This window comes from Amblyomma mixtum, chromosome 3, assembly GCF_055824585.1.
Source record: "Amblyomma mixtum isolate Tamu chromosome 3, ASM5582458v1, whole genome shotgun sequence".
Lineage (NCBI taxonomy): Eukaryota > Metazoa > Arthropoda > Arachnida > Ixodida > Ixodidae > Amblyomma > Amblyomma mixtum.
Window position 1 is genome coordinate 61,655,093 of NC_143014.1, and position 27,616 is coordinate 61,682,708.

A 27,616-nucleotide genomic window follows, 5' to 3' on the forward strand; every position below is an offset into this window, starting at 1 on the left:
GTGCTCAAATTGTAATGAAAACGGGCTAGTGTAGCTACGTATACAGATATTTGATCGCATGTACAAACGGAAAGCGATAACAATACAAGATCGCTTTCCTCGCACACTGTCTTCTCGGAGCAACCATGCATTGCGCTCTCTGTTCGTGCGTAAGCATTCATGGAATGCAAGCAATGTGAGGGTACTATGCTAGTAATTTCGTACCATTTCATTCGGTTCTCACCCCTTGTTGGTCTGAGTCACGGTTACACCGTGGTCTGAGTACATGTTTCCAGTCATAGCGAAGGTATGGGGCAATAACAAACTGCTAAAAGGATTACAACGAAATTGAGTTCAGGTAAAACATTTTAAATCCCCTCCCCCTCTCGCCCCTTCTCTCTGTGGATAAGAAAATCACCATACCCGCACACCGCAATAAGGCCTGTCATTGCAGGGATATGCATGCACAAAACTCCCCGCCCTTCCGTTAGTTGCTAGCGCTCAGCTAGGGTTGTTTACGAACAACGCCTCGTATTTAGATATGTCCACGCAAATTATCTCTTTAGAAATAAGAGGCTCGATGCCCGATAAGGACTGCGCTGCCTTGACTTGCAAGCGCTCCTCTGCACAGCGTGCAAACTTCCTGTACACAGAAAACTCGTGCAATGTCACTTGCCGCCTCTTCTATTTCGTCAGCATGCAGACATACACCTAACAGGGAACTTAAGATATATTTTTACAGCAAAACTCCGACAACAACGTCTGAACGTGCAGGCGAAACACTCGCGCAACAGTGTGGTTCTGCGCGCCGCTCTTAAGACTGAATCGCAGCGCCCTCGCAGAGTGAACGATTTCGTGAAAATTACTAATAGCTGGCCTTAGTGACTCGTACAGTTCGCACTAACTACATTTCACTATGTCTGCGCCCTGCTAAAGTTCACAATTTAAGCCATATTGGCCCACGACTGTCAGCTTCCATTGAGCTGTGTGAAGCAGCGCTAACTCTGCCGCAAACAACGGCCTCTGCCTGTGTGCGCTCGATCGAGGTCCGGAAGAATGATTATTTGGACTACTGGCTGGTGCGCCTTCATTAAACATTTACTCCTCCCCCCCCCCCCCCTCCCCCCCCCCCCCCCAATTCGGAGTGTCCCGGTACTTAAACAAGCATGCGTCAATCGACGCAGACCCTTTGACTTTCTCAAAACAACGCACGTATTTTTCCCAGATTACCCAACGTTGAATTTATTATTGTCCATTTTGTTGAAAGAGAGCGCTATTTAATAGGTTCTCTTTATAGGTTCGCCGTAAGCGTGTACGGCGGGCTCGCAACAAGCGACCAACATTATTTGCTATCATATTTACTTAATGATCTACAAAATGCTTGATAACGCGAAAGGTTTAAGCTTAAGCCCGCTCGACTTTGTTCACTCACACCGCATTCACACTACACAGCCGTAGCGGGTTCATTGTGAGGTACTCATTTTAGTGATGCCCATTCATTCTATCAGGTTTAACGCATGACGGCAGTATTAACTACCGAAATCGGCCTCTATGGTCGCTTGGGTGCCTTTAGCGTAATGACGTTGCTATTCACACTGCTGGTCAAAAAGTTGGTATGATAATTCGATATTTCTGGCAAGCGCACAAGGCGCTATCACACACAAAACGCCTAGCCGCTTTGAATGGTACCGAGGAGCAGTGCGGAAAGCGCAAAATATCAATAGCGAGACCATTTTGAGGACAGCAAGTGAGCAAAGCTATCCTGTTTGATTGGCGCAGTTATTCGACATGTACATGCACTTGCAGAGGTGCTAGACTCAAGCGTGTTCTTGAAGCCAGTACGACTACAGAACGTTCTGGCAGCGCAAACAGCGTTTTTTTTTTTTCAACACAGCCGAAGCTGTGAGACGGCGGCGAAGTTTACAGTGTCTCTTCAAGTTTTGCGATTATAATTGTATTAGACAGCAGCTCTTTGGCACCCGTCCCTGCGTTTCGCGGCGTCGCCGTTGTCCCTCGTAACCAGCACCTGCTCTAGCTGCGCGCGCTCCTGGCGCCATTTCTCCCGCACGCCCTAGCCGAAACGCATAGCCGCCGCCGTTCACTGACGGCTCAAGCCACGATCGCTCCTACTCTAGTCATCACACTTGTGAGCTTCAGTGCGATCATCCTGGAAGTGCCCGTAGCCACCCAGAGGCGCATGACCAAGGTCACCTTTCGCTTTGTGTGGCAGGGCGCCCCTGACGTAGTAAAGCGTGCCATAGTCCAACAGCCCAGATAGAAGGGTGGCCTGGGTATCCCAGACCTGATTGCCCTGGCCAGAGCGCTACACGTCAGGCGTACCGACCGCGCGGTGGAGTGTGACATGCCCCTGACAAGGATGTTGGCCACTTTCTTCCTATCCTTACGGCTGACGGCTTTCACGAGGCAGCCGCTGTCGCACACCACCCCCCGGGCGGGAACTCCGCTTGCCTTTTATGGCAAGGCCGCTGCAGACATGCAGCTACTCCGAAGCAAACTGACAGATGACCCGATGGTTTCCGATTTGAAGATTTTAGTCGGCATCCTCACCCCACCCCTCCCAGACCATCTGCACAGGGAGCTGAAGACAGCAGAGAGACCGACGTGGCAGTACATCACTGCGCACTTCCTGGATGCACGCAGAGTGTCTTTCATGTGGCGCTTTGCCCGCGGCATTCTCCCCATCCGCCGCCGCACCTTGTGTCATTACTATCTGATGCTTGCCCCTTTTGCGGAGTACGGGAGACGCCGGAACACACCTTCTTCGAGTGTATCCTGCCGGTATCGCTGCTTGAAAGACTACGGAACATCTTCCACCTCCCGGGCATCCCCTACTGCACTATGCGATACCTGAATCCACTGCCAAGTGAAGGCCAGAAGCAATTCGTCCTGGCACTCGGTGAAATCAATTACCAGGTGTGGATCGCGCGCGGCCACTCGGCTTAGAATGCACGAACACCTAGCCTCCTAGAGGTGAAATTCGCAAGGAGCTGTGGTTTCACCTCGAAAGAGAGCGCCGCCATCTTGGGCGGAAGAAGTTTTTCGAAGAATGGGGCCACCCAATGATTATTTTCGACAAATGCGCTGGCATACTAGAAGTGAAGTACTAGAAGACCTGCTCGCGTCGGGCTTCGATCCGCCGGGACGGTGCGAGCGTGGTGCACTGGCACTGCGCACACCACCCGGTAAAGACGAGCCTGATTGCATGAGCCCCTCGGCAGGGAAATGACCGCTCCCCAAAACAAAAACCCCTCTCACCCTCTAGTGATGTGGGAGGCCTTGCCCGGGGTTGCGCTTGAATGATGATGGTCGGCTGAGGTTTTGCACACTCATTGGGGGGTAGCATTCTATCGCTGTCCTCCCTTCCCTCTGACAAGGCAAGGAAAAGATGTGCTATGTTGCTTTCACGCTTTGCCTCCCGTAGTACTCTTGAATGGGTTAGCAGGAAGGGATTGAATCGAAGCGAGCACAAGACAAAGGCACAGAAATTGACACACCGTTAAACTGCACAGGTATATGACTTCAAACTTTCACGTAACATTAAGACAGCGCACTGTACTGTTTTGATGAGAAAGCACGGGAGTAAGGACTGAAAAAAAAAGCAAGTTGTGGGGTTTAACGTCCCGACGCGACACTTGTGCCCTGGCACGCGGCGTAGTGGAGAGTTCCGCCTGGAGTTCTTTTAACGCAGAGCACGCAGGCGTTTTTGTATTTCACCTCCATCGAAATACGGCAAAGTAAAAACAAATTTCCTCCGGATTTGTTCATACACGTACCTTGTTCTATGTCCCCGTCTTGTTCTCGCTGAAATTTTTTCCTTAACCCCTTTAATAACCCTTTTAACCCCAGCACAGCGCATATAGAACGCCGCCGAACAAAATGTTTTTGAAAAAGAAGTAATGGCGGTGTTGCAGGCACTTTCTGCGTTAGAATAGGGCTGGCTGCTAACTGCCGCTCCGTTTCCCTTTGACACACACTAAATTCTGTAGACGTTTGTGTGGGTGCCAGAAGCGTCAAAACTTTGCGTCACGTTTTTTTGCCCTTGTTTTTCTTGAACTTAGTGCGGCGAGTAAGTGTCCCTCCTGGATGCTTTCTCGCAACGTGCGTCCTTCCAATAACAGCGCGCATTAATTGGTATGACATGATGGTACCAGAGACGTGGAAATAAATACAACCTATTAACTGGGGCTAACCTTGGCGCCACCGCCAAAAAACAGGAGCAGCTTTTCAGGTGAATTTGTGGGCTCTTCGCCCAGCCTCAAGCGAGGGGAGATGTATTTCGCTAATGTATTCACCGAAGTTGATTACGCCTAAATGTTCTGCAAACTCACTTACCATGCACACTTAGCGAGTGCATACGTAGTTCTCGAAGGAGGTCTCGAAGAAGGTACATGTCTTGAGCTCCCGCTAAGGGGCTCGCTCTACGATCGGATCCTACATCATGACTCGTGCTAATGTTTAACAGAAGCTAAGCTCAGTAACTGGCCCAGCCTGGCTGTGGTCTAAGCTTCGAGGCTCAAAGCAGGGCGAAACTGTCTTCCTTGGTAGTTGTAATTAGACCAACGTTGCTAATTATTATGAAGTGCATTAGCCCTTTAAAGTAGGAATGATTAAAATAATTAGTTCAGAATATCTAAGGCCATGAAATTTGCGCTAGTCGGGCTTCAGCGCACAATCTATTCTCGACGCAGATAATTGCTCCTCCGGGCTTGTTTCTGAGCGTCGCCGAAGATGGAGATGGCTTGAAAGCGCGGAAATACACGTGAGCTATCATCTCTATAATGCGACAGCCGTCTTCAGGCTGACTCCTAACACCAAACGCGGTCCATTTCTGGTTTTCAGCTTACATCATAAATGAACAGAAGCTTAAACTGTACAGGAGCTTTACTGCATGGCAACACACACTCAAAAAAAGTCATCTCACATGTAATGCTGGAAGCCGAACGGTGAAAAGAGGATGGGGGCTATTAGTACGGCTAGGCACAGGTAGACCACAGTCCGTGAAGTTTGTCTCAGCACAAAACCCCTGGCGGCAGCAGGGACGTCCTCTATCTCCCGGACGAGTGGCTCGTGTCCAGGGGACGAGGAACCGTTGTTGCCCGTGCTGCGAATGTAGTGCGTGCAGACCTCCGCGTACTTGGAAGTGAAGTTGCGCAGACTGACTTCATACGGAGCTTGCAGCATAGTCACGTTGAAGCAGGATGTCTCAGCACTCGCTTCGTCAACGCAGCTTCCATACTTGTGGTACATTCTGCAAAGCATGGTATTATACTCACCTCACACGAGCACTCTCGTTACGCATTAAACTCAAGCTGCAGTGAACTTATCGAGCACAGTAGGCTAAAAGGCACAGCTGTATGGTTCGCCTGACTCAGTGCTTATTGATTTAGTTAACTTCACGCCCGCCAGGTGTCGCTAGGTGCGCCTAAAGCAATAAGATGCAGCTTACAAATGATTGATGCTGCGCAGGAGACAAAACGAAGCTTTACCGTCTGAAATGCGACCGAAAGCGTAGCTCGTCTGCAACTGACAAAACTTCGTGTCTGCGACATGAAAACGCATAGCATTGTGAATTTCTCCATAAGCGGAACAGAAATCTCTGTGGGATATGAGTATATGTTATACTGAATTTTGTAAACTTAAATTTTCTGCCAATTTTCTTGTTACTGTTTGCTGTATACTTGCTCAGTGAACTCGATAATGCTCACGGCAGCCTCTGATCATGCTCTGCGATTTAAATCGTGATTTACCAAGTGCGGCTGGGTTTGACAAAATCGAAGTCAAGCGCGTTTGAAAGTTATCACATAGAAGCGCTCATCTGCATTGGCTCAGTCAAGATCGGTTGGGTATTAGAAGTGTCCTGCGGTAGAGAAACCTATCTTATCTCACACATATCCAGCCAAATTATGGCTGCAATTAGCAGACTATGTGAGCAAGTTATTGAAATGTCATGAAGGTGGGTCGACACATTTCGTCAGTAAAGCCATGACGTAATCCATGCTGGTTCTCGACGCATTGAAACAATTAATTCGATTTGAATGACACGTAACCTGATATTACAAAGGACACAGGTAAGCACATAACAGCAAAAAGAAAGTTGTCACGATCAATTGTATCTCACTGCACACAGCTTATTCAGCAGCGCATTCAACACTTTGCAGTGTTACTAAGGACTTTAGTGGAAATTTTATTTTTCATGGTGAGTATAGTAAGAATGAGGCACACAGACGACGCTTTGTGCCCATACAGCTTAGTGTACATACGGAGGAGAACGGGAAATTCGTCAACCACAACCTCAACAACGAACATAGGGCAACAAACGTTTTGAGCCTGAGTGGATAGACAGCGCACGTTCTTGTTGCTTTCACGTTTTTCACTTTTTCCTTTTCGCACTCTTCACCACGAAACATAATGGGAAGCAATCAGTGGCACGTTCTGAGCGCTGAACTATTAATTTTTCTCATGCGTCAGAACAATCAGTCTTACCTGCAGAACTTGGTAGTGGCTAGAGACTTTCCAGTAACCTCTCTTAAGAAGCTTTCATAGCACTTCTGCAGGAAGCTGGCAAACTCCGACCGGCTGCACTGGCGATACTGAGCTGTGGACGAGAGGGTAAGAGAGCACATATATAAGCATGTTTATTTGAGTGGATTCGGGCGATATGGGCCATTAGGGTAAGATTCGCTTACATTTCAGCATGTGGCAGTCATGTTTGAATGCATCTACTTTGGCCGTGAAGACCTCTCTTGCGACGTAGACCACGTCAACTTTTCTGCTGCAAGCATGGCCCTTGAACACCTTCGTCAGACAGGGCTCGGCTAAAGAGGCGGTGCTTTTCTTCAGAGACGAACTGCGGAGGCGCAAAAACACGATTCAGACAGTGCGCCAGTTCTTCGAACGTTGTATGCCGTCTATCCGGACAAGCAACCGGTTCCTAACAATAACTTACACTATTTCACAAAACTTGATGGACTAGCTGGCCCACCGTAAACTAATATGTTGATATCGGGAACAGGTCGTACTCAGAAAGAACAACAAACAGAAAAAAAACGCTGCCTGTCGGTTCTACCTTTTTCTGTACATCCCGAGCGCGTTAGGCGTCTTTTAAACAAACTATAGCTAATAACTGCGCAAGCTAGGCTGTATCTGGCGCACCGTAAGTAAAAGGCATAAAGCTCTGCTCTCCATGGGTTGAGATGATTCGGAGGTAGCTGCAGTCACTTCGCGTACTAATGAGGATCGCTGGTTGTGAACTACAGCCTCCTTCTCTGAGACACTGCGCGCATATGCAGTGTCCGCAGCACTCTCATGGTTACAGTACTTGGCAGTGCGCCAAAGCAACTGCACGGCACGAGTAGCTCATATGTAGGTCGACTAGAATCAGCAGTGAGTCTGCAGTAGAAAGCAGTCATTCCAGAATAAGCGTAGCTTGGCTATGGTTTTCAAGTGCGCAGGGTAGCACATGGAGCAGAATAACCAAGCTGCGAAGCGTAACATCCACATTAGAATCTCGTTAAAGGATGTGCGCAATAAAAAAAATCTAGAAACTCTTATGCACGCACGAACAACCTGACATCTCATTTTAAATATCATACGTTTAATAGGGTGGTCGAGTTACGTACTATCGGAGAAAAGTCTCCAGGACGCGCAAGCGGAGGCAATGTGTGGAAAAGGTGGGTCTGGCTTTCACCTCAGCAAGTGTGGCTAAGTTATGCCACGAAGCGTTAACTAAGTTATGCGCTTCAGCTATTGCGGGCGCATCCTGGAAACTCTGTCCTGGATAACACCTGTCACCTTGCACATAAAGCCAGACATCTGCATCTGCATTTTCAACCAGAACAAAAAAGGAGACGTAGCAGAACGCAGGTGTTCTAAACATAAACCTCTGTTAGATTTGTACAAGGTCCTATATTTGTTGGAACCATTGCCGTATTCATTTTGGGGGCAGTGAAAAGCCATTATAAGTTCTCTTCTGCTCTCCTAAGCCGAGGAAATAAAAAGAAGAGCACTCGTAACCAAAATATTCGTGATCCAGCTACAAGCAAGGACCGATTTGACATTGGTTTTCTTTTTACGATTATGATCCTGAAACAAAGATTATTGCAATACTACAAAAATATCGTTACATGAAATGCAGAGCTGGCTCATAAATAATTTCGCTTGACACGTGTGTCTCAAAACTGCCCTTCGTAAAGTGCGCGCTTGGCAACAAATTATCACAAAAAGGCAGGCGTGGGTAGACGCAGCGAAATAGCAAATATCCCTCCGCAGTCAACACCGCAAACGTGCTCAGCTTCCGAATGAGCGAATACAGTTTGGGGCATTTTTCGCCTTTTTACTTGCTGGTTCTCTTGCCACTATAGAACGGTGACACCGCAGCTACAAAGAAAGCCTAGAGGACGTCGTAATAATCTGTCTGTGCCCTCGACTGCAACGGACGGTTAGGCGCTATGCCTTGCTGCGGTACTGTTTTTAAGGTTAACACGTACTGATGATAATTTGAGAACGCTGTGACACCAATGCGTCTAGTGCAGAGGGGCTGAGGAGATTCGCAAACAGCGCTACACCGACCAGTTAAATGTGGACAGTTTTACTGCCCATTTAAAAATTTGAGCATTCGTAGAATAAATAACGCGGATAGACAACATAATATACTCCACTGCGGTGACACTAAAACACAAGGTAGAGAATAAAGCGTATTGTGGCTCTGGTACATCAACACAGTTGTGCAGTACGCTATAAGAAACTGTGTTTCTATTAATCTTTTTTTACGTGCCAAAGCCGAAAGAGCGGCTAGGAGGCGCGTACAATGGAGGGCACCACTGATTTAGGCAGTCTGCGATTATTTAACTTGCTCCCAACATCAGACACAAGCGTTTCCTGCATTTTTCCTCCATCGAGATTGGGTTGGAGGAGAGCGGAGCAATATGCGACAGGGGGCAAAACACGACATTTTGTTACTTAACGGCCCCTTCACTTTTAATTAAGTTGTACTATTAATTTGTTATTTAGATGGTATCGCCATTTGACCCACCGCATATCCGCTGCAATTGGATTTATGGCTCATCATACCTGCCTCTTCTAAGCAGAGAAAAAAACTGCAAAGTGAACCTCGGTGAAGGACAAAGCGGTCAAAAAGGCGCGAAATTATGCATGCCAGATTTTTCAAAACTGTGCAGCTCAATCAACCTCGCGTGCTAGATTAACGCACGTGTTTTGTTATTGCAATTGGTTTATGGTTTTATCTTAACAATTTTCCGCCTCGATTAATTACGGCAAAATTATTTTGCCGCAAGCTCCACGTGGGGCAAAACGCAACATTGTGATGTTCAGGTTGGAATAAAGCAAAAGTAATGGTCTTATAGTTTCCTCTAAAGCCCTAACAGTGTTATTCTGCTCTCTGGGATAGTCTGAACGTACAAAAGGAAAACAATGAACGCCGACTAGCGTGCAGAAAACATGAAGATAACTCTGGAACCAAGCAGCACCGGTGCCACCAAGCGTTTTGGTATTCTCAAGGAGCCCATCACAGACCAGTGAACAAAGTGAGAAGATACGAAAAGGAGGAACTGTTTGAAAATTCTTGCGAAGCTCAGCGTCGCATTCTGCCTGGCGAACATGAACAGCTGTTTGACAACACATCCTGGCAATGGAGCAAGCTCTGTTCGGTCTGGCCGACACTCGCATTCAATACTTCGCGTTTACGAAGGTGCGAATCGAATCAAATCGTGTGTCCATTCAACACAGCTGAGCAAAAGAGCAATAACTGTGACTCAAAAAGTGAAAAGAGTTGCCATGGAGGCAGGAAATTAAAAAAAAAAACATTGCAGAGCCCGGAGATAGAACTGCGCAGACTGTAGAGGGTTATAGAACAAAACAGTGCCGAGTTCGGTCTGAATACAGTCTGTGATTGGTACAGCATCGCAAAGGTTGTCTAGATGTCCATGGAGCCAACTTCGTGTGTATTCATAATAAAGATGAGTAATATGTTGATTTCGGAAGGCTGCCTCATTCTGCCCCGTCAACTGTCTTATTTTGCCCCAGTAGTGGGGCAAAATGCAACATTTTGAAGTTTTAAATTTCAATAAATTTTACTGTTATTATTCAGCTGTATTTTTGACATTTGGTGATCATGATGCCAGGGCAAGGGGAAATAATTAGGCGATATTTGCTTTTTAAATGTCTGAACAAAAATAATGGCAACGATTTGCAAATCTGTGCCGCGTTTTGCCCCCTTCTCTCCTATAGCTGGGACCGAAACCGTGACCTCGCGCTCAAAAGCAGGCCGCCATAGACACTGAGCTACCGCGTGGTGGGTATGTATCGTTCTTCTCCCTCACCTGCAATTGGAGAAGATAGGGCTTTCCATGAAGCATCCGAGCAAGTCGTCCACAACTTTGTTGCGGTTGCATTCGTGCGGAGCACCTGCGTGCCAGCAAAGTTTGATAAAAATAAATAAAAGAAGCCGGTGGCAACGCATTGCGCAAAAAGAAAGGAGAAACAATGAACAAAACACTGCTCGCTGCGCACTCACATTTTATCTCGTAGCTGCTAACCATCGCTTCCGATGCATTGCGTATTTCTGCAGCATGCGGACTGTCAACATTCTTCGCAAGGATAATCGCGGCCTCGGTGCACAGAGAAAACAACTGCAGAGCCCTGGAAGACCAAACGCGCTTATTAGTCGGCGTTCCGCCTCACTGCACTGAGATCTAAAGCCGGACATGGCAGGTCACACAGCCGCACCAGTAAGCCCCGAGGACTCCAGTTTTTCATCAGAGAGCATTGCAGGTGCACATTTAGAGCATGATTTTCTTTCTCCACGAATACTTTTGTGCGATTCAGAGTTGGCAGCAAAACGGCGCCGGTTTGTAGCAACGTGGCTGATGCCACTCCGTACATACGTCCTGGAATTCGACTATAAGAGAGCTAAGTCACATTTTAAAGCTGGGATTCTACACAAATTCCTATCCGCAACAACCTTTTCTACGCTCGCGAGCTAAAAGCAAGACAGGTTTTAGCTAGTCACTTAGTTTGAAAGAACTTACCGGCATGCGTCGAGAACTTTAGTTTCCCGAACCTGAGCAGACTTGAGCAAGCGATCGGACTTTTTCAACACGAGTTGGCACCGTTCAAACTCCGCTTTCAGGAATTTGATGCCAGGTGGGGCTACAGTACCTGCAGAATAGAATAAAATATGTTAAGCTCGTGATAGGCACTTTTACATAGTCCGCGCAACACTTTTAGACCAACATAATTTTTTTGGGTCGTACATTTAGCCTCAGGTGGAAACTATCATATGCTAACTACAGCGTCTGGCTACGCTATCAGGCAGTGGAAAAGTAACGCATACGTTTAGTGTAGCTGTCGGCTTGTCACTATAGCCAAAATGCTGGCTTCGACGGCGTGCTCGAGAACGTGTACTTTAAACCATTTTATTCTCTTCACTCCTTGCGAACATCGACGCTTACGCCAGCCTCTGTCGAGCTTTCTCCCGCAGATAATAATGCAAATGAGCTGTTCATAAACTGACTGCAGTTTTGCGTTTGGCAGGTGTAGTGAACGTGCTTAGCATTGAATGAAACATTTTCGCATGGGGAAAAATGTTCACTGACTAACTCGGATGCTGGCATGCATTTAAATGAAATTGGTATTTATTCGAGCGCATGCCGTCGCGTAATATTAACTAACGGGCTCGTTTTTCCTATGGCGGCTAGTTGCCACCTGCGAATTCTGTCCGAACATATCAATACTCGATATCCCGTTTTAGGAAGTCGAATCAAGCAACACGTCATTTGGACAGATTCCAGGAAGGTACCAGCAAAAACAAGGACGCAGACTCAATAACAGGTGGTTGACACGGGCTAACAGTGGACTTCATCTGTGCGTTATTGAAACCAACATTGCCCTCAAGGCAGTCTACGCATGCGCAGTTACTTTGCTTCCGGCCTTTCAGACATGGGCATTGGGAATTAGCTATACTGTATTTTATTAATGCGTTAGCGTTAGAACGCCCATGTCGGAAAATTCTGTTTATGCGGCCGTCCACCTGAAACCGCGGTTGAGTGGAGAGAGGGAATCCTCTCTCCTTTTTCAGGGGAGAGGAGAAGGTAGAGGGAAAGTGGGAGAGAGAAGACACAGAGAAGGTGGGAGGCGAGTAATGGGAGGCGGAAAGTGGAGACAGAAAAAAACCCCCCTTTCACTTCCTTTCCGAAGAGATCAGAGAGAGAAAGTGGGAGAGGAAAGACGAGAGAGTAGGAGGCGACGGGTAGCGCCTGGGGGAGAATGGAGGAGGGTACGGCTTTAGGTACGGCTTATCAGACTAGCTGCGTTTATAAGAACCCGACAGGGCCGGGCTGGGTTGAGCTGTCCGGTTCAGTCAGCTTCGCCGCAATGGTTGGTTCCTCTTTCACGCCTGGGGAAAGAATTTTCTGCAGGGGAGAACAGGAGCGGGAGCCGCTTTACTACTCGTACGGTCGCGCAGCGGATGGCTCCCCACGTCGTATGGAGTTCATGTAGACAGTCGTCGAGCTGGGATGACCTTGCCCAACCCGACCCCCTTGCTCGAGCCGCCGCTGTGGGGCTCACGTAAAGGAGGCTACTGTGATTGCTGGATTGGATCGGGAGAGTGGAAAGGTGGTACGGAGTATTGCATGGTATTGACTGACTGGATCATGCAACCCGCTCGTACGGTTTGAACCCGGCAGCGGCAGCGGCTACTGATAAATCGTCAATCTCCCTAATGAGCAGGAAAGTTTAGAAGCATTTCACACTGACAACCAGAATGAAATCTGTGCTAGTGCTACGTCCATATGTTTACCGGAAAATGAGTGTACCTACCTTGGTGTCAAATAGGAATTAAGAAAAAGAAAGCAGTACCAAGCTGAAGCCAATGCACGCATCTGAATGGGAGGCGATTTAACTGCACATGCGTGGGCCGTCTTGAGGACCAATGCTTGTTACAATAAATCACAGTTGGAGTCCAGCGCTTGTCCCTATGGACCACCTCTTTCGTCTGCATCCTTCTGTCTGCTAGTACCTTATGAGGAATCCCATTATGTACCAACTGACCTGTCGATTAGCGTTATTGTATTAAAGCGCCATCTTAGGACTCTCGCAACGTCTTTCACGAACAGCACATCTCCCTCCTCACCGTTACGCTTTCAACGACTCGCTATTGCACAGGGTATTGGATTATAAGTACCTTGGCGTTACATTTACCATACATGTCCTGGCTGAAACAAATGATTTGCATGAAGCCCTAAATACTTTGTTATTTTAAGCACACATTAACTAACCTCCAAAACAGACTAAGCTATTCCTGTTCAAATCCTTAATTCTTCCCGTACTTGATTATGTTTCTAAAAGCGATAAGGTTCATACACCTCATTATGATCGCCATAAATCACCCTCTTCTGTGTAGTCTTCTTTGAATCTAACCTCTCCATGCGCCGTCATATCGAGCCATTGAAGTTCCTGTACTGCATCGTTCGTTCATCTTGTCGTCTTTCAAATAATGTTAACCTATTTTTTTCGACATTCCCCGCTCAACCAGGAGTCACAATAACCTTAATATTAAGCCATAATTCGCTCGCACTAATATTTTCGAATACAATGCTTTCTACGCAGAGTTTACACTGGAGCTTTATACCCGTAATAACCCACTCCCTTCTGTTTAACTCATTGTTAACAGCATTGGTGTCGCATGGTGTTACGTTTTGGGTTGTATTTGAGGTGAACATTAACTAATGCATCGTTTATTATATCTCACCGCACCTTTTATTATATTTACGGTTTACGAGGGCCCAACGCCCCAAAGCGACTCAAGCTATGAGGGACGCCGTAGTGGAGGGCTCCGGAAATTTCGACCACCTGGGGTTCTTTAACGTGCACTAAGATCGCACAGTACACGGGCCTCTAGCATTCTGCCTACATCGAAATTCGACCGCCGCAGCCGGGATCGAACCTGCGTCTTTCCGGTCAGCAGCCGAGCGCCATAAACACTGAGCCACCTCGGCGAGATTTTTTTACTATGTTGTTTTTGCTTATATGTTACATTGCTATACCTTGTTATACATAATTCATTGTGTCGCATCCTGCTGTATTAGTATGTGTTTAATATTTTTTTCCCTTTTTACTCCACTCTTGAAATAGCTCCACTAGGCCATACAGTTTATATAAATAAGAATGAAAATAATAGTCCTGGCTGATCGTTCGGTCCTTGAACGACAAAAAATTATGTACCGTTTCTTTTATATCCTTTACAGTATGCCAACTTCAAAAATATATTGCAACCATATCTTAAAAGCGTAATCTGACGGAAACAACCCCAAGCGGTTCATGATGCTTTTGTAAAACAATTTTTCAGCCTATAGTCTGTCGTGTCCGGTCGCTGTGTTGAATGCAGCGAAAGACGCACACGGTACTTTAAGACTTCGTTTATTTAAAGCCGATGAGGGTGCGACCAGCGTCGACCGAGGCAGGAGCCGAACTGGCCGCCCGAAGAAAGGAGGGAGCGGAGAAGCGTCCACGGGAGGGAGTGGCTTCCCAAAACAGGAGGAGGATGCGGGGGCGCACCATGGGGGGGCATCTGGCGACAGCGTGCGACGAGGGGCAAGTGGTCGTTAGGAGGAGGATGCGAGTGGTCGTTAGGAGGAGGATGCGAGTGGTCGTTAGGGGCGCACACACACAAAAGCAATAAGGGGACACAACACTTCCTTCCCCCTTAGAAAGTTGCCTGGTATCGTGCAGGGGGTCGGCGCTCACGCGTGGAGGCGCGCTGGCTTTGTGCGCTCGGGGGAGAAACACTTGTAGGCTGGCTGTTGTTCGCTGTGTCTCCTAGGTCTGTCCTGGGCGAAGTCTCTTCTTCCGGGAAGAGGTGCCAGGCTATGTGGGAAGATGGTGCACGTGTTCTCTCCGCTGGCGGACAGCTCTCAGACGGCGTCGTAAATCTACGCAGCTGGTTGAGATGTCGGCGTGCTACTGTGCCATGTATGTTGACGAGCCAAGAGCGCAGGCCTATGCGTCTGACAATTGTAGCTTCCTCCCAGCGTGGCTTTTTCAGAAACTGTCGGGCGAGGACGCGCTGCCCCTCATTAAGCGTGCCGCAGCGCGGAATTGCTTTTTCTTCCCGGAACGTCTCTGCCTTTGGCTCGGGGAGGATGGCTGTGAGCTGGGTTCGCATTTCACGCTCGAACATCATTTTCGAGGGGGTCTCGCCTGTTGTGCTCTGAACCGTCGTGTGCTGCTTGAAGAGAAAGCGCGCAAGGCGGCGCTGCAGCGAGCCTGTCTGATCTCTTTCAAGGGCGCGTTTTAGCTCGGCTACGTAGCGCTCGGCTTGTCCGTTTGTCGCTGGGTGGTAGGGGGCCGATGTAACTGATGAGATCCCGTTGTCGCGATAAAACTTGAGGATCTCCGCAGACACAAACGGTGTTCCGTTGTCCGACACTACCTTGCGCGGCAGGCCGAACGTTGCAAATAGTGATCGGAGGTTGTCAATGACTGCTGCCGAAGTCGTCTGTCCCATTTGCCTTATCTCAAGCCACTTTGTGTAGGCATCTACGACCACAAGGAAAGTGCAGCCCTCAATTGGTCCTGCAAAATCAATGTGCAGTGTGTGCCATGGTGTGTCTGGCTTTTCCCATTCTGGGACAGGAGCTTTCGGCGGGGCGCTCCGGCTGCTCTGGCAAGGCTTGCATTCTCGCACCACTGTTTCGATGTCGTTGTCAATGCCAGGCCACCACATGTAGCTTCTGGCACACTTTTTCATTGCAACGATGCCCCGATGTCCGGCGTGGATGAGAGACATAGCTTGTGCGCGTAGTTCTCTCGGCATCACAACTCGGGACCCAAATATGATGCAGCCGCGATGGGTGCTCAACTCTGTAGCTCGCCTGCGGTAAGCGTCGAAGTTGTCCCCTTTGAGTTTATGCACGTTGCCTTGTTGAACAGCTGTGTAAACTAGCCGGAGAGCTGCGCACTTCTGCGTAGATGCTGCAACTGTGCCTGCTGTAAGCGGAAGTTCTGGCAGTGCTTCGAACATCAGAACGTCTCCTGGTGGAAATGGTTCGTCAACAGTTGCGTCTAGTGGCAGACGGCTTAGCGCATCGGCGTTTTGATGTTTACTCCCATTGCGGTAGACCAGAGCGTAGTCGTACGCTGAGAGTTTGATGCACCAACGTGTCATTCGCGGAGACAAAGTTGGTGGCATAGGCCTTTGTGGTCCCAGAATGCCCAATAGCGGTCGGTGATCGGTTATATAGGTCACCTTCCGGCCGGCAATGTACTGGTGAAAATGTGTCGCCGCGTAGACGATGGCTAGCCCTTCTTTGTCAAATTGCGCGTAGTTGCGTTCTGCTTGCGACAACGTACGTGAGGCGAAGGCGATGGGAGCTTCCCTTCCTTGCTCGTCAGTTTGCGATAGAACCGCGCCGACTCCGTACGGTGATGCGTCGCAAGCCAAAAGCAGAGGCTTCCTTTCGTCGTAGTGGCGGAGGACTGTACATCTTCGAATCAGGTCTTTCAGGGCATCGAATGACTGCTGATGGCGTGGCGACCATGTCCATGTCACATCTTTCCGAAGGAGTTGGTATAAGTCGTTGGCCACGGTAGCTCTTTGTTCCAAGAACCGGTCGTAGAACGTCAAGAGTCCGAGAAAAGCCTGTAGCTCCTGCTTGTTTGTTGGAGCTCGTGCTTCTGTGATCGCTCGCACTTTGTCCTCGGTAGGGTGAATGCCTTCCGCATCAATTCGGTGTCCCAGAAATTGCACCTCTGGCACCGCAAAACAGCACTTCGATTTGCTTATGCACAAATTAGCGTTTGCTAGCCTTTCGAGAACGAGCTCTAGGCGCACTGCATGCTCTTCAGTGGAAGTGCCACTGATGATGACATCGTCAAGGTAGACACAAACTCCTGGGATGCCCTGAAGCACTGTCTCCATGAATTTTTGAAATATGGCCGGGGCTGCAGCTACGCCAAAAGGCAGTCGCTTGACTTTGTACAAGCCCTTGAGTGTGTTAATTGCCAATAATTCAGCAGTTGACTCGCTCACCTTCAGCTGCTGATACGCCTGGGTGAGGTCCAATGTGCTGAAGACTCTTGCGCCACGCAGTACACTGAATACTTCATCAGGTGTCGGTAGCGGGTAAGAGGACGCTTTAGTCGCAAGATTGACGGTGCTCCGGTAGTCTCCGCAGAGGCGTATGGTTCCGTTCTTCTTGCGAACTACGACAAGTGGTGTGGCCCATTCTGAATGCTGCGTCGGCTCGATGACACCTTGCTGCTCCAGTTTGTCCAACTCTTTTTCAACTGAATCTCGGAGAGCAAACGGCACCGGCCTGGCCTTCAGAAATTTGGGTTGCGCGTTGTCCAACAACTCTAGTGTGACCGGGGGCCCTTCGTTTCCTGGAATCTCTTCCGAGAATACTCTTTCGTATTTCTCTTGCAGTTGCTCAACCATGTTCTGGCTCGGCGTCTGGTGTATGCCGCATATCATCACGCCTAGTGGAGAAAACCAGTTTCTCCCTAGAAGGCTTGATCCTGTGCCCTTCACAACAAGCAGAGGTAGCGTATGGGTCTGGCCGTTGTAGTTAACCTGCACGTTGGCAGAGCCCAATAGTGGCAGATTCTGTCCTGACCACGTTCGCAGGTGCGTGTCGTCTTGTTGCAGGGCGGGTGCGTCAGATGGCCATGAAGTTCGGAACGTGTCCTCACTGATCAGAGTACAGGCTGCGCCGGAGTCCACCTCGAACTTAATCAGCTGGTGATGTACGCTTACTTCTGTAAAAATCTTCGGTCGCGTGCCGAGATTCATGGTGTTCAGGTCGTACAACACAGATGGTGTTGCTGATGTTGTTCCATGGAGATCAGATAGCGGCGTATTCTCTGAGGCGTTGACGCTGTGATTAGGCTGGGAAGGTGACTTTATCTTGGCAAGTCTCCGTTTCGTAATGCATGCTCTTTCGATATGCCCTCGCTTGTGGCAAAAATTACACGTGGCTGACTGGAATCGACATCCCTGGGGGTTGTGTTGGTCGTCACACCGCCAGCAGCGTTGTGCCTTTTTGACCGATTTTACAACAACAGAAGGCTTGCGCACCTGGTTGCTTGTCTGGTGTACCGGCTCGGTGTTCCGGCGAATCCCTCTCTGCTGGTGACCGGCGCTCTCCGCTCGAACGGCGATGTCGTAAGCTTTGCTGAATGTGAGGTCCTTCTCAGCGAACAGGCGCTGCTGCAGTGACTCGTCACTCAGTCCGCACACAAATCTGTCGCGTAACATCACGTCCAAGGGAAGCATGGTGGTGTTAGCAGAAGAAGCTGCGTCTCCCTCCTGCCCGGTAGCTGTTGTCGACAGCGTTCCAAAATTGCAGTCGGCAGCGAGCTTCTTGAGCGCGGCTACGTAGGCGCTCACAGTTTCTCCTCCCAGTTGATCTCGTCGTTGGAAGCGAGCCCGGCTGTAGACCTCGGATGGCCTTGGGTCGTAGTGCTTTTGCAGCGCTTTTACGATGTCGTCGTAAGACACTGCCGCTGGTGTGCTTGGCTGAATAAGGGCGCAGACAGTATCGTAGGTCTGCTCCCCGCACAGCGTCAGCAGGTTGGCCCTCTTCAAGGCTGGGTCTGTGATGTTGTTAGCTTCAAAGTAGAACTGAAGGCGTCCAACCCACGATGACCACGATGAGCCGTTGAACTCTGGTATCTGATTGGGAAACCCTCGCGTAGCCATGGCTTGTCAATAGCGTTGCGTAGCGCGGGTCGAATCCACTTTCTCGTCGCCACTGTCGTGTCCGGTCGCTGTGTTGAATGCAGCGAAAGACGCACACGGTACTTTAAGACTTCGTTTATTTAATGCCGATGAGGGTGCGACCAGCGTCGACCGAGGCAGGAGCCGAACTGGCCGCCCGAAGAAAGGAGGGAGCGGAGAAGCGTCCACGGGAGGGAGTGGCTTCCCAAAACAGGAGGAGGATGCGGGGGCGCACCATGGGGGGGCATCTGGCGACAGCGTGCGACGAGGGGCAAGTGGTCGTTAGGAGGAGGATGCGAGTGGTCGTTAGGAGGAGGATGCGAGTGGTCGTTAGGGGCGCACACACACAAAAGCAATAAGGGGACACAACAATGTCCTGGCTGAAACAAATGATTTGCATGAAGCCCTAAATACTTTGTTATTTTAAGCACACATTAACTAACCTCCAAAACAGACTAAGCTATTCCTGTTCAAATCCTTAATTCTTCCCGTACTTGATTATGTTTCTAAAAGCGATAAGGTTCATACACCTCATTATGATCGCCATAAATCACCCTCTTCTGTGTAGTCTTCCTTGAATCTAACCTCTCCATGCGCCGTCATATCGAGCCATTGAAGTTCCTGTACTGCATCGTTCGTTCATCTTGTCGTCTTTCAAATAATGTTAACCTATTTTTTTCGACATTCCCCGCTCAACCAGGAGTCACAATAACCTTAATATTAAGCCATAATTCGCTCGCACTAATATTTTCGAATACAATGCTTTCTACGCAGAGTTTACACTGGAGCTTTATACCCGTAATAACCCACTCCCTTCTGTTTAACTCATTGTTAACAGCATTGGTGTCGCATGGTGTTACGTTTTGGGTTGTATTTGAGGTGAACATTAACTAATGCATCGTTTATTATATCTCACCGCACCTTTTATTATATTTACGGTTTACGAGGGCCCAACGCCCCAAAGCGACTCAAGCTATGAGGGACGCCGTAGTGGAGGGCTCCGGAAATTTCGACCACCTGGGGTTCTTTAACGTGCACTAAGATCGCACAGTACACGGGCCTCTAGCATTCTGCCTCCATCGAAATTCGACCGCCGCGGCCGGGATCGAACCTGCGTCTTTCCGGTCAGCAGCCGAGCGCCATAACCACTGAGCCACCTCGGCGAGATTTTTTTACTATGTTGTTTTTGCTTATATGTTACATTGCTATACCTTGTTATACATAATTCATTGTGTCGCATCCTGCTGTATTAGTATGGGTTTAATATTTTTTCCCCTTTTTACTCCACTCTTGAAATAGCTCCACTAGGCCATACAGTTTATATAAATAAGAATGAAAATAATACAGTCCTGGCTGATCGTTCGGTCCTTCAACGACAAAAAAATTATGTACCGTTTCTTTTATATCCTTTACAGTGTGCCAACTTCAAAAATATATTGCAACCATATCTTAAAAGCGTAATCTGACGGAAACAACCCCAAGCGATTCATGATGCTTTTGTAAAACAATTTTTCAGCCTATAGTTATTTTTTCAGTATATGGAACATCGCATCAATGAAGTAGTCGAAAAAGCAAAATGACCAAAAATAAAATATAGTTGTCCCAGCCCAAGTCATTAAGCATAGCAGGCTTGGTACTTCTGACTGCCATTATAGAATAAAAAAGCGTGAAAATAAAAGTAGCAAATATTATTTCAAATATTATTGTGGAAATGACCAAAAAGAACAGAAACTATGGTATAGCACACGCCGAAGAATGAATAAGCTTAATTTCCTAACTGTAGACTGCACTTGGCGTACAGTCCGCACAGCTCAGTTCTCGTTGAAAAGCAATTTTTTACTACAGTGCCCGCACACAGTACATATACCGCAGGGACTGAAGGAACCGTCGTCCACAAGCCTAAGGATGCCGAAATGTCAATGTGTTTCTTCGTTTTTTTAAGCGAGCGCGCGCTTTTTCCTTCAATCCATGCAACAAGGTCATGCAGTGTAACAACCCGTCATGACAAACATTAATCCAGGCTGTGGGCTAAGCAAGCTCCAAACGCATGCCTTCTCTGTCTTCTTCACTCTGTTTTTTTTTCGAGAACATACATCTGTAGGACTCCACAATCTTTCTGGCTGCGAGGCGAAACGCACAGCATGCCTTATGCAGTCAGACTCCGATGATTACATACGGGATTTGTTTCCAACGCGGGTTGTATACGGAGAACACGCACGATATTCTTCGAATGGATACAGCTTCTTGTGCCAGTACTCGCGCTAAGAACCAGTAAACCACGCGAAGGCAAGGGGGGTAAAACCAGCGCAAGTATGACCGTATCAAGAAAAGCGTGATAGTCAGAACTGCGCTGGGCATGATATGTTATAAAGCGCGATTTTGAAAACATCACCGCCACATAGACCCCACCTGTATAGTCGGCAGAGCGTGAAATTTCAAAATATATACATCTGTAGCCCACAAACTATATAACGGCAATTACCGGAAAAATAATCTCTCCTCACTCGTTTCAATGACTAACTTTTGGAGGGCGCTGTGAACGGTCTGGTTGGGAAAATGTAGCGTCAGAAGGCTGAAGTTACGCGCTGAAGCACTCGATTTCGACGCGGGCGTAGCATGCGATCAAGAAGTTGCTCCCCTGACGCACACCCCAACGAGAGAAGAGCGGAGTTCCCCTCTTGCAAGGCTGCTTTCCTTCTCGCCAGTGAAAACGGTCTATAAATAATTTGTTTGCCGCCACTTCTTCTCGCAAGGATACCACGTGCACTTATTAGAGAGACCGTGCTGACCTTTCGTAAGCGCCCGTTTTGCGGCGTTCCTGTCGGGACTGAAGCGAGGCTATATTCGTGAAAGGCGGCTTACGTTCAAAACCACAAGCTGCGCGGTAGTCGAGAAGAACCTCCCGTGCTTGTTCCGCAATGCTCGACACTTTCTCCGGGTCTGCACTGCAAGCCAGCTTGACGTTGGTCTTGTCCACGCAGTTCAAGAAGTTGGCCATAGACAGCGAGCTGCAAGATTAGGAAGCAGATTAAGTGACAAAGAACACTCGCTCAGGAACGTACACACTGACCTGCAAGAAACTGGCTTCTTTGATGTCGTGTTCTGGAATATAGACGCTCCACACTTCTGCAGATCTCGTTGCACTTGGTTCTTCTCGCAGGAACCTGGAAAAAGCAAAGAAAATTGCAGTCTAATTAAGTCTGTGGGACTTTTTTTTTCTTAAATCTAAATTGAAATCGCCGACGCACTAAGCCCCCGACCACTATATGGAAAAGTGCCAGTTGCTGCTTCCTTAACGGCTTGTCAAAAAGCGTACAAATTGTTCTGGACAGCACATAAAGATGACGTGATTCATTACTCACCAACCGGAGCGGCGTGTTCGAAGCAGGTCCAGTTGTACTTGTTGAAAAGAAAGCTCCTGTAGTACTGTACTTCTGCGAGCTTAAAGAGTCCGATGTTCTTGTCGCAGGAAGTTTTCTGCATAGCATGCCTGAAGCACTTCTGGTATTCCCTGGTACCACTGCGCACAGCAATATAGAATAGTTTCAGAACAACGAAACAATTTTCACTATTTAAAGAAAATGCTCCTATGAAGCTGTTGCGAGCGTAATCCACTCGATCCCAATTGACTGTCCCTTTTTGTAGCGATAGATGTTAGCATGAAGTCTCCCGAAATCAGTGTTATGGTTGGCGTCCGCACAGCTGCTCTGCGCAGGCGCGCGCTACCTCGCAGGAGTTGCTGGCGAGGAGGAGCGCTGCGAAGGCCAATGGGGAACGGGAGGGTGCGCGTCCCCTTCTCTGCGCGGCAGGGAGGAGCACTGTGGAAGCCTGGGAGGGGGGGGGGGGGGGGTAGTGACGGTCCGCCGCTGCTACACGGGCTTAAGGTAGTGGTGAAAAACAAGCCCCACATGCGCGAACACGGCAGCTACCACTGAGTTTTGCACGTAACCTAGCATGGCGTATACACTGCCAAATATTTTTGAACCACCGGCACCCTTTGTATTTAGGCACCGGTCTAATATACAGTGCCTTTAACCCCCTGCCCTTCCTACCGCTGCGCCCGAGTGAACTACTTCCTCTTGTTACGATAGCAAGTGAGGTAAGTGCGACACACACCCGCTGTTGCACAAGAGATGTCTTATCTGAAAAACATAACATGAAATTTGCGGTGTCATGTTTCATACCTTTCTACAGCCAAATTATGCCGCACAGTGCGGGAAAAACACTACGCACAGACATGTCTTGTTCTGCGCACCTTAAATTTCAGTGCTGGGTTTCCAGATTCTGTGTTAGCAGATTTTTCCAAAGGCAGCATAACAAGCTCCCCACTCCCTCTCTTGCTCACTTGCAGGTCTTAACCTTCTCTCCTGGTAACTACTTACCTGCAAGCAGTGACGGGGTTCTGTACCCAGCCTTGCTGGACGAATGGCAAGACTTTAACCTTGATAATCGGTATACATTCCGAGAGCTCAGAGTACAATGTACCGATCTGGCAGTCTGAAAAATGGAAATGGGGCATTATGTTAAACAAATTTCTTTGACAAGCTTCGCAGATTAGCTGTGGTACCTAGATTCATGTGACAGGTCTTCGTATATGGTCTGAGAAGCTTATCCGTGAAGTAGAGAACTTCAGGCGACGTCAGAATGTTTTGGTAGTATTCGCAGTCCGACTCAAATATTGAATTTCGCAAGCACCACTGGTAGTTTTGGAGGTCCCTACAAATGAAGAACAAGCATGAACAAATGATCCTGATACAGCACGTCCCAAGTTAGAATAAATAGTTTAAAGTATTTCACCTGCAGTCCATGTTGTCGAGGACATCAACGTCGACATAGTCATGAACCCGCGATTTCATAAATGTGGCCTCACATTTGGACAAATAGAGAAGTAATATCTCGGGGTTGCACATGTAATCTGGCAAGAAAGAACTCAATATCAGCTCTTTTTCAATGCAAAGTTGCACATAACGTCAAAAATATTTGCAACCGCAAGGAAACATACCGCCATTTCCGTTGCAGACCCATTCGTACTTTTTCTTTAGAACTGAGACGTAGTACCGTGATTCTTCCGAAAACGGAATCTTCAGGCCATTCGAACAGTCTTGTGTAGGTATCTTCGCGATGCAGTTCTGGTACTTCCGCATAGCCCTGTTTTTTTTTAAAAATTGCGTCAGCCATCCATATCTTTCCTTTTGTGAAAATATGAACGTACTTGCATGCGTCACCAAGAAGCGGAGAATCGCTCGGTTCGTCAGTGTACGGGATGACTTCCGAAGAAATGATTTGGCTGCACTCAATATACCGCAGTCTCAAGGTCTCCTCGTCGCATCGTGACACTTGTCTGGCAATTTCGACGCCACCATCTTAAAGGAAAAAGCGAGAATAAAGCATTCATTGAAGACGTGCTGATCCCCAAGTCAAATGTGCAAGCTTCCCGCACCTTTGTAGTCGCAGTAGCGAGCGTACTGGCTTGGTATATCGACTGTAAAGTGGTGGACCGCTTTGCTTCCCATTAGACTGGAGTCCTGTCTGCATGTCTCAGGAATCGTGCCGGACAAGCACGTCTTGTACGTGGTGAAAGCTCTGGAAAAGCCACGTTTACTTGTAGTACCGCGTTAACAAACGTGCTCTCGACATTTCGAGCATAGAAGCGTACCTGCAGCCCGCCATTTTTTCGCTGATGCTATGGTTAGCGGGACTGGAAGGAACGCCCGCTTGTTGGAGATCGGAGGCACAAACTGCCATCTTCTGAAGCATGCCGTGGACGTCACATCTTCCTTCTGCACGGAAGCGGTGAGGAAGTTTTTCATCTTGCGTGTTCTTGATGTTTGAAAAGCCTTATAGTCTTCGTTAAGTAATGAAATGCACTAATTATGAGCTAGAAATGGGCTCATGTAGAACGACCTTAACCGTCGAGCACTTCTTTGCTAACAAGCATCCAGCTGCGCAAGCGTAAGGGTATTGATTAAATCAACAGTGAGCAACGCTGGCTTAGGCGACGCTGAGGAAACAAATGGCATGAGTTAACACATGGAGTGTGAATACACATTCTAACATTGGTCATGACTGACGGCTACAATAAGAACGATGAAAATTTTTCCGCAAGCAGAAATCAGTATTACGCTTACTTAACCCGGAAGTTTTCAATAGAGGTGTGAGTGAACAGGGAAAAATTATATACAGCCACACACGGTGAAAATGACTGAGATAAACAAAAAACTCTGAGGTATATTTGTTCTTGTCAGCTGCCGGCATTTCTTATGTTCGGAATGGGGACATAATTACCATGACACTGGAATATTTTTGAGTAAGCGCTGGAAGTTCGGCTAACCGCTAGCGGCCAGATAATTATGCAGCCAGGCTCTACGTGCAGACAACACTTCGATTACAATGGGTAACTTAATGGAGGGAATAAGATTATTTTCAGTTAGTCAAGGCTCCATCAGAGTGCGCCAAAACTCAATACATGAGTGCACAGTATTTTTGCATAACTGCCATTATGCATTGAGTTTAAGATTTTTTGTTAAGATGCTGACCGCCTTACCCACTGAGCCATCGCAGCAGGTGAAGTCCGTTGTATAAATGCAAGAAAGTCTGGCGTTGTGCACCCTATAGAGATACTGCTAGATGTTCCAGGTCACTCGAGAAACAAGAGTTGCTTAATTTTAAAACCTCTTTCACGCTATCGCCAGATTGCTTGGGCTCACAGCAGCGTTGCGTTTTACTCTGTGTTCTCGGCAATAATAACCGGGATTCCCATACAAACACTGTTTTGTCGGGAGAGTCTCAGAAAAAAAAAACGAAACAAGAATTGCAAGTAGTAACGACTAGATGTCCTTTAGTTTACCTTTATTATTTACCAAACAGCTAGTGACCCGGCCACCGTGGCAATAGAAATCGAGCTTCCCAGCGCACGACGAATGCTTTGTTGTTCCTTATTGGGATCACTTTTTGTTCCGCCAACTAAGAGCACGTAATGTTTCCTGACGTCACGTGGTGCCCAAGCAAGCACGATGCGTTGACGAGCCAGCGTCTCAGACAAACCACAGAGTGCAGGACAGTCTCTGACATCAGCATTGCTCGTTGAACGTCACGCAAGCTTTAAGATGTCAAGTGTGTATCGAGTAAAATCGCTGCGTCACGTTGGCGCCTATGCCATGAACTGCTGCATTTTAAAGCGGGTCGCCCGATGAATCCCTAAAAGCAAATCGAAATTTCTTACTTGTGTTCACTATTAATACTTGAGCATACGCAAAAGAATTCAGCCACATGAGAATCTCGGCTTTGAATTTAATGCCGGCACAAACCAGCAGGAGGTTCCAGATCCTTGCATTCTCTGCGTCCATTGTTCGCGTTGTGGCGAGCCACGAAGCCCGTGCTCACGCTTCCTTATTATGCTTATAGTAAACCCTGAACACACAGACGTTTAAAACACCTGATAACCTTACGCTCTGGAGATAAGGAGAACCGCCGGCGTAATCCGCCCGGCCGTCTAGAAGGCTGTCACTACGCTGGGAAGAAGTGCGAGGTATTGCGGTGGAATAATAGTGTCTTGCCAGTAGTGTTGCTTGCGCTGAAACATCGGACCTCACGGCATACTGCTCACAAAGCTCGACGTGCAACAACGCAGCTGCTAGTATTGGCATCTAAACAGTGCACCCAGAAATCTTTGGTGGAACATTTCCCCGCGCTCCCCACTACTGCATTATCGTACGTAGAAACTCTGACAACGGCGATTCTAACTGCCTACTAGCTTAGAACTCTGGGAACATTGAGTCAGTTGCCTGGGTGGCTAAGTATGTGCTTTAGCAGCGTCTTCTAGCGGTGAGTTTCCTGGTGCACGCAGTGTAGTAGTTTGTGTTGGACTCATCTCTCTTGTTCTCAGTGTGAAGGTGCAAAGAAAGACAACGGAGATTCGGCCAACTAAGCAATTCGCTATGACCGCTATCAAGCTTGCACTGCATCTCTTTTGCAGCAGCAGCGGTGGCTTAATCACATACTAGATGGTACGAGCCTCACTGAACATGACGAATAGCATTTTGCTGTCTATTTCAACTTGTACAAGCTAATGCTTTGCTTAGCGCACTAAAATTCTGAGCCGGCCCTGACTGCAATGAAGAGTGCATACTTTCGTTACCTCGTTCACGCGGTTTTTTTCCTAACGTTTGTGCTGCAAATTTATACCACTTGATACTGCACGTTCTTCTATGAGGAACGTTGCAATTCCGACCACCTGAAGCGCACCCAGGCCTGAATACACGAATTTTTATTTTATTTTATTTTTTTTTTGCATTTTGACTATCGAAACGCGGTCACCACGGCTGTGCATCTCATGACCTACCACAAGACTCACAAAAAGCTTTACAGCACGCAGTGTTTAACGACTGCCGCCTTCCGACTGCCTTACACTCCGTAATAGACTGCCGCAGACGAAGCCGGCCAGTCTCTGACATGGACTGTCACACTGCTAATGTGATGTCCTCAATCATGAAATTATGCGTGTCTACGGTTTCGTCTGCCGCTGGCCTTTTACGACTTTATTGTATAGGACATGCGCGTGTACACAGCGCAAGACGGATTCACTTACTCGTGGATGTCCAGCTGCACGTCCAAGACAACAGCTTTGGGACCTTTTCTTTGAAGTACAGCATCTCAGCGGAGTAAACAGCTTTCTCCTTCTTGCAAAGGCTGTACAGCTTTTTGCTCACGCAAACTTGGTAATGGCGAACACCCCTGCAAAGAACCGTGCCTCAAGTTCGTCGTCGAGTACAAGCTCTCGAAACATGGAGTGGCACATACTTGACTATCAAGTATCAATTCGACCGCTCTATTGAAATCAACATTCGCAACAACGGTAATATTCGAGCCGCTTTTCATACT

General features: G+C 48.0%; 1 protein-coding gene across 1 annotated transcript in view; it reads right to left on the reverse strand.

Moving 5' to 3' along the window:
- Positions 1–4,917: 4,917 nt before the first annotated feature.
- LOC149350381 (uncharacterized) overlaps positions 4,918–27,616 on the reverse strand; it is a 71,552-nt gene continuing 48,853 nt past the window's right edge. Inside the window, exons 90-106 of the mRNA XM_089579401.1 lie at positions 27,324–27,469; positions 24,393–24,516; positions 24,177–24,319; positions 23,949–24,099; positions 23,739–23,884; positions 23,534–23,651; positions 23,304–23,452; positions 23,119–23,233; positions 22,099–22,256; positions 21,807–21,900; positions 21,599–21,744; positions 11,046–11,175; positions 10,532–10,656; positions 10,338–10,422; positions 6,687–6,847; positions 6,484–6,595; positions 4,918–5,248 (exon numbers count right to left, since the gene is read on the reverse strand). Of these exons, the coding sequence (XP_089435527.1) occupies positions 4,918–5,248; positions 6,484–6,595; positions 6,687–6,847; positions 10,338–10,422; positions 10,532–10,656; positions 11,046–11,175; positions 21,599–21,744; positions 21,807–21,900; positions 22,099–22,256; positions 23,119–23,233; positions 23,304–23,452; positions 23,534–23,651; positions 23,739–23,884; positions 23,949–24,099; positions 24,177–24,319; positions 24,393–24,516; positions 27,324–27,469 (2,434 nt within the window). The remainder of the gene's footprint in view (positions 5,249–6,483; positions 6,596–6,686; positions 6,848–10,337; positions 10,423–10,531; positions 10,657–11,045; positions 11,176–21,598; positions 21,745–21,806; positions 21,901–22,098; positions 22,257–23,118; positions 23,234–23,303; positions 23,453–23,533; positions 23,652–23,738; positions 23,885–23,948; positions 24,100–24,176; positions 24,320–24,392; positions 24,517–27,323; positions 27,470–27,616) is intronic.